This window comes from Nestor notabilis, unplaced genomic scaffold (assembly GCF_000696875.1).
Source record: "Nestor notabilis isolate BGI_N333 unplaced genomic scaffold, ASM69687v1 scaffold14025, whole genome shotgun sequence".
NCBI classification, from domain to species: domain Eukaryota; kingdom Metazoa; phylum Chordata; class Aves; order Psittaciformes; family Psittacidae; genus Nestor; species Nestor notabilis.
The window spans coordinates 35242-41564 of NW_009927989.1; the positions used below are offsets into that span (position 1 = coordinate 35242).

The following is a 6323-nucleotide window of genomic DNA, read 5'->3' on the forward strand; positions in this document are numbered from 1 at the left end:
GTCCTAGAAGGTCAGTAATACTTCCAGGAGCCAAGTGGAGCTGCTTTATTTTTTCCTTTCCCGCAAAGAGCATCTGTTTGAGGACTCCGCTCCTTTTCCTGGACTGAAAGAGGTATTTTGTGTCATTATTGTGTCTCTTCTTTGAAAGCAGGTATGGGATCAGGAAAAAAATAACTCAGGGCAGAATGTCAAAGCAGATGTGCAGAGAGGTGGTGGGTTTCTCTCTCCCTCCCTTTATATCAGAGCTTAGGCAGTAAGGAGTCCCTGTCATTAGGATACAGTTTGACTTAAAATATGGAGGATGGGAAAGACAGGGTTAAAGTGTGTGGGTGGATCTGAGCTGTTTCCCATCTGATTTGTTTCTCTGTGTAACCTCTGAAAGTGGAGGAAAACTTTGCCTGTGCACCTTGGGGAGCAGCACTTGCCCATTACACAGCAGACGTAAAACTTGTAATTATTTAATACGAATGTGGCTTGCTCAAATCTCTGTTTGGCAAATTACAGTTCCCATCCCAGTAGAGCTCCCCTTAACACACAAGTTTGAGAGGTCTTAATGTCTGGTGACTGTGATAGCACTTCTGTTTCTTTCCCTCTCTTCCCTCCCTCCAGGGTACTCACCTCCTGCCATCTGCATTCTGCTCCCGGTCTCCCTCCTGCCCCTATGGGTGCTCCGGTGCAGATTTTCCGGGAAGAGCTGGGCTCCACCTGCTCCCCAGGGCCCTGTCGTCCCCCCAGCACCAGCAGCAGCTGGCTCCTGGGCTGGGCAGACTATGACAGCAATGCTACTGGGGCCTTCGGGGATGCCCAGCACAACCACACCAGCATCTCCCCTGCCATCCCCATCATCATCACTGCTGTCTACTCCGTGGTCTTCGTTGTCGGTTTGGTGGGAAACTCTCTGGTCATGTTTGTCATCATAAGGTAAGGGGCTTTGGAGTACCTGTTGGAAGAGGTGCAAATGGCTGCCCCCTAAATTTGGCAGGGTGAGGGAGGGGGTACTTTATGGAAGCTATCTGGGTATGCATACATGAGGAGCTGGGAAAAAAAACAACTGGAATGACCCAAACCGTTTCAGTTACGGTGGGTTTGCCTGGACATGCAGTTAGAGACAGAAGGGAGAAGCTGATTAAAAGGGATCGATCCTGCAGCCGCTTCGTGCCCCGGAGCTGCGTTCAACGGGTGCCCTCTAGGGCTGAGAGGCTGCTGCATGCGAGGGAAAGCTCCAGTGGAAGAAGGAAACTTCTGCAAGGCAGCTTTTTTCCCCTGTGAGGAGACCCTGAGGAATGGCTTATGTGTCTATTTGTATCGAAACATTGCTGCCTTGTCACCTAGTGGCTTGCTTAAAAAGATGGGGAAAAAAGGAAACGATAAAGACAAGTGGAAACGCATAATGTAAAGCAAGGGATGTTTTTTCTCTGCCTAGCGGTATTTAAATCCAGTTATTGTTGGACTGAAGAAAGCAAAGCAGATGCTGAAATACCTTTGTTATTGTTTTTCAGGAAACTGGGAAAAGCTGTGTATCTATGTTAGTTAGTTTTTCATATTTAAACACTTAGTGAAAGGCACCAATACTTACTCTTGCACTTACACTTGTGTATTTGTGTATATTTTATTTTGCACTATGATTTCTCTCTCCTTTCGGCCTTTTCATTTGCAATTTATAAAGATGCACATCAACAGGATGCTAACAAGCAACAAAGGGCACTGAAATCGTGCAACTTTTTGGACTCTTGTTCCACAGTCCATTTGAATCCTGCAAAAAGTTCTGTAAAAAAAAAGTAATCATGGAGTATTCATGGCTCAAGAGAAATCAGCTTGCTCACAGAAAGAAAAATTGAGGTATTGGAAGGTATCTTGTTAGTAAAGCATGCATGGTAATGGTCAAGCAATTGCAGGATGGTGAAAGAAGTGTCAGACTTGATATAGGGGGAAGTTAACTAGAAGCAGTGAAGTTGTTGATGAGGTCCTTTATGAAAGATGAGTTATAACCAGGTGAATACTCTTGAATATTGGAAATAAAATCCCCATTAACAGGGAATGCCCAGGGTCAATTTGGAGAAACTGGTTTGCTCCAGCTTTGTGATGCTGTAATTTTTATAACCCTACATGCCCTTTTGCCCTTCATTCAGAGTAGAGATTTTGTTTCTTTTTGTATTTCTCTTGCAAGAAGAGAGGCTCCATACTTGACACACACAGCTGCAAAGGCAGGGATTTTCTAAGCTGTCAGTCACTACCAATGATAATTGATTAACTGGACTGGGCAGTAGAAATAAATTCAAACTTAGCCAGAGCCCTAAAAGTTAGCATCTATGGATTATACTGGTGCATATTTATTTCCCTTTTTTTCTCCTGTTACCCTTCTAAGATTATTTTTTTGTGAGGGTCAAGCTAGCTATGGCTCACTCTCCTACTAGTTCCTACATCAGCGTTTTGCTTCAGTTTCCTCTCGATTACTTGACCAAACAACAAATATGACAAAACATCTGTTGGGTTTTTTCCCCTTTTTTTCCCCAGCATCCCCCTCTCCTGGGTTTTCTCTGTGACAAATACTTTAACCACTGCTAGATTCATTAGCTGAAGTGCACGTACACACAAATCTGGCTTCAAGCATTTGGTAGGATTTTGAAATGTTCATTGAAGAAGTGTACTTTCTTCATCTTTGTCCTAACCTCTCATCTCCTCCTCTCTTTCCTTCACACCCACACTCTGCATGATTGCATCTCAAGATGGAATTTTACGACCCGTTGAAAAGTGTAGCCTGCAGTGATGGCCCTCTGTGTGGAAAGCCAAGGTCTGTGGGAAGTTTGTGAAAGAAGGTGGCAAGGGACAGAGGGACTGTGTTCCCCAGCCATCCCACCTTGGTTCTCCTCCAGCTGTCACAACTCTGAAGGAGGACGGGGACAGTCTGTGGCTTTTCTTTACCCTCCAGCTAAGCACAGGGTTTGTGTGAGGCCACTCACCGCTTCTCGTCTCTCTGAACTCCAGATCTGTTCTCCTCCTCATAACCCTTTCTTGACTGGCAGACAAGGCAAGCATGGCCCCTTTGCTTTTTTAAGCGACATCTAGTACTGTTAGTATAGTCCAGTTGTAAGGGACCTACAGTGACCATCTAGTTCAACTGCCTGACCACTTCAGGGCTGACATTGAGTCACCTTTCAGGTTACACATACAAGGCCCCTTACGTTCTGAGACTTCCAGTGAAACTGTTGAAGTGTCAATGCTGTGGTAGATTCAGGAGACTCCAAATAGTCTTGAGATGCCTCAGAAACAGGCTCAAAGTGACCCATAAGCTGTGGCATAGGTGGACTTTGGCCAATTCCTTGCTTTAATCCCCTCCCAGGGGTGGTTTTGCTACTTCTGCAGAAGAGCTGATAAAGATGATCATGGAGACCAGCGAGTTAGCATCTCAGCAGCCTGTGCATAGGGTGCTGTGTGTCCAAAATCTCCTTCAGGTGTGGTGGGGTGAGTTTCTGCTTAGAGGGAAAACCCTCTCAGAGTTCACTCAGAGGGAAAAATAACAGGAGAATGGCACCTCCATCACATGTGCAAGCTCCTGAAAGAAAAATAGCTGAATTTGATACAGTTCTTGTAAATCGAGATTCATGCTGAAGGCTGAGTGGGAGTTGTACTTTAATATGGTGGTGGCGGTATGGCCTGATAAACCATGTCTCAGGAGACCTGGATTCTTCTCTTGGTTTTAATATCAGGCTTCAACACTTTTTCCTGTCCTGACAAGGTTCCTTCATGGCCCTTTGACTTGGTTTCATCATATGTAAAATGGAGATACTGGTACTTACTTTCTTTAAACACAATGTTAGATTTGAAAGCCAAAGCCCAATCATTAAAAATCCTAACAGAGCAAGACCAGGGCTATTGTAAGCACCCCAGACTCCTCAGGCACATTGAGACTGGTTATTTTTAATGTGCAGAAAGACCTCTATGTGGAATGTGCAGTGCAACCTGCACTCTTTGCAGTCAGCTCTCGTGGTGTGGGTGTCTGCAGGAACCCTCCCCATGTTCTCATCAGCTGCGAACGTGCACCAGCCCCAGGGGCTCTGCTGTCAGGCCAGTAGCCAGCCGGGTGGGCTGACAGTGCCTGTCTCACACTGAGCCATGGCACATGGGATGGAATGCTCTCCTCTGGCTGCTGCTTTCCCTGGGGAGCTGGTAAGAGAGAAAGAAGGCATCACATTGCCTCTTGCACTGGTGGGAAATGCAGACACTGGGAAACACAGTCCTCCTATTGAGGAGGAGAGGAAGCATGAAATGGGTTTGTAGAAACCAGGTGAACTTATTTGACTCACCCGAGTAACATTATACAGCTATGTGTGTCTTGGCATGATCAGAACCTATCCCAACCCCAAACCTTTTCTTTTGAGATCAGCTTACCTCTGAGGTCTTAGAAGATATTTCTGCAGGTGAAATACCTGGCTGAAGTTGCTAAATAAAATTACTTGTCCTCAGAAGCAAAAAGGATTTTCCTCTCTTCTTGCTCCACCATGAATTTATTTCTCTAAAATTTAGTGCTGGTTTTAAAGAAAATTATGCTTGTAACAGCTGGAGTGGAAGAAATCTCTCCTGACTACAGTTACGGCTTTAACTATGGATATGCCCTTATCAAAACTATAAACATAATCTGGTAAAAACTCTGGGAGATGCTGTCTTTTACTGACTCCAGATTCATTTATTCTATATATGTGCCATAACCTTATTGTTCCTGAAGTCATTTACGGAGAGCAGCTGCTGTCATCATGACTGTAAATAACCAATCCCGTATTTCTTTTAAAATGATCTTTCAAGTTTTCAGTGAACTGAATAATTTTCTACGTTCAAAAATGATTTTAACAAGAGGCTGTGTCACAGATATGTAGATTGATTCCTAAGGGAAAAAAGAAAGCTTCCATTCCTCTGCTTAGTTTAATGTTGAAGAAAAAATATAACCAGTAACACATTTTTGTTCTTATATTCATTGAACCGAGTGGCGTTGTATGTAGCAGGAAGAGTCTATTAAGAAATGTCATATAAAATTGTCTCCTTTCCAGATTGTTTTTGAATCTTCTCCATAATTTATTCCAAGCAAAAATGAATATATATCAAAGTTATGCATAAAAAAGAAATAGATTCAATATTTTGCTTTAAATCAAAATCAGATTTTGATTACATCAAAAGATTACTTGTTAATTTGTTTTAAATCATTGTTCTAATTTTATTAAATTGTATTTGGAAAGCATATTGTTCTGAAATGAAAAACGAAGATCCAGAAGAGTCAACCTAACTGGATTTACCTGTTCCCTATTACTTGCAGTTGTTATGATTTCATTCTTTTATGAAATCAAGGGTGAAGTTTATGTCTTTTTCCCTTTTTTTACTAGATCAAACAATTGACACCTTTTTATTATCAGTACAGAGGTATCAAATGGATTAATAGTAATTCATCACAGAACCTCAAAGAGCATCTGGCCTTACCTTACTGCATGGAGGTAATTTTGGTAGGTTTTGCAGGGCTTGGTCAAACTTGGCATGATTTTTATCACAAGTTTAAAGACTGATCATTACCAACAGCTTTTACAGATTACACAAAAAACAGTGTAACAGGAAACATTGAAAAGGGCAAGTATATGAAACAATACTGGTAGTTTGACAAGCACAGCACATTTAAACACAATGGAAATGTTTCAAACACTTCTAATACTCTGTTACACAGTAAGTAAGGGAGACCTGGGGTTTATAAGCTGACAAGAAACCCAACATGAGTTCCCAAATACGTTGCTGTGATAAGAAGAGCTGATACTGAATAAACAGAGTGAGCAGAGGAAAAGCTTGGAACGAATATTTACTAGAGATGGTATTAGAGAGAGGTTTTAGCTTTTAGTGAGTAATCTGTTTGACTTCTGAAAAGTAATTTGGTATCCATACAGACACTTCTGCTGGGCTAGCAGCCAGGTAGCCATTTATTTCAGAGAAAGGCATAGCTAGAATCCCTGTCTGGAAGCAAAACAAATTACAGGCAGCCCCTCTGAACTGGCCGAAACTGAAAACTTACAAGAACTTTCCAGTTTGGCTGCTGGCAAGGCAGAAGGCTTGAGATTGCTTGTGCTCAGCCAGGAGAGTGGTAGGGAAGCTCATGCTCCTGGAAGGAGTGGGAGTCTTAATTTCATTTTTCCTGAGAGAGGATTTTGAATTTGCTGAAAGGGTATTGTGGCAAGAAATACTTAACTTGGTGATTTGGATGGCCTGGGAGGCGCTAAGAGCAGGGGAGGATAATCTTCCTGGATGCCTACTCTCACTGTCTGTTCAAACCGTGACTAGTTTGTCACTCAAGT

At 42.8% G+C, this 6323-nt stretch overlaps 1 protein-coding gene across 1 annotated transcript; it reads left to right on the top strand.

Moving 5' to 3' along the window:
* Window positions 1–661: 661 nt before the first annotated feature.
* On the top strand, window positions 662–921 carry LOC104405571 (kappa-type opioid receptor-like; the record flags this gene model as incomplete). Its single annotated transcript, XM_010014313.1, has 1 exon — window positions 662–921. A coding segment is annotated over exon 1 (260 nt), but the record flags the coding sequence as incomplete, so codon positions are not given.
* Window positions 922–6323: the final 5402 nt, after the last annotated feature.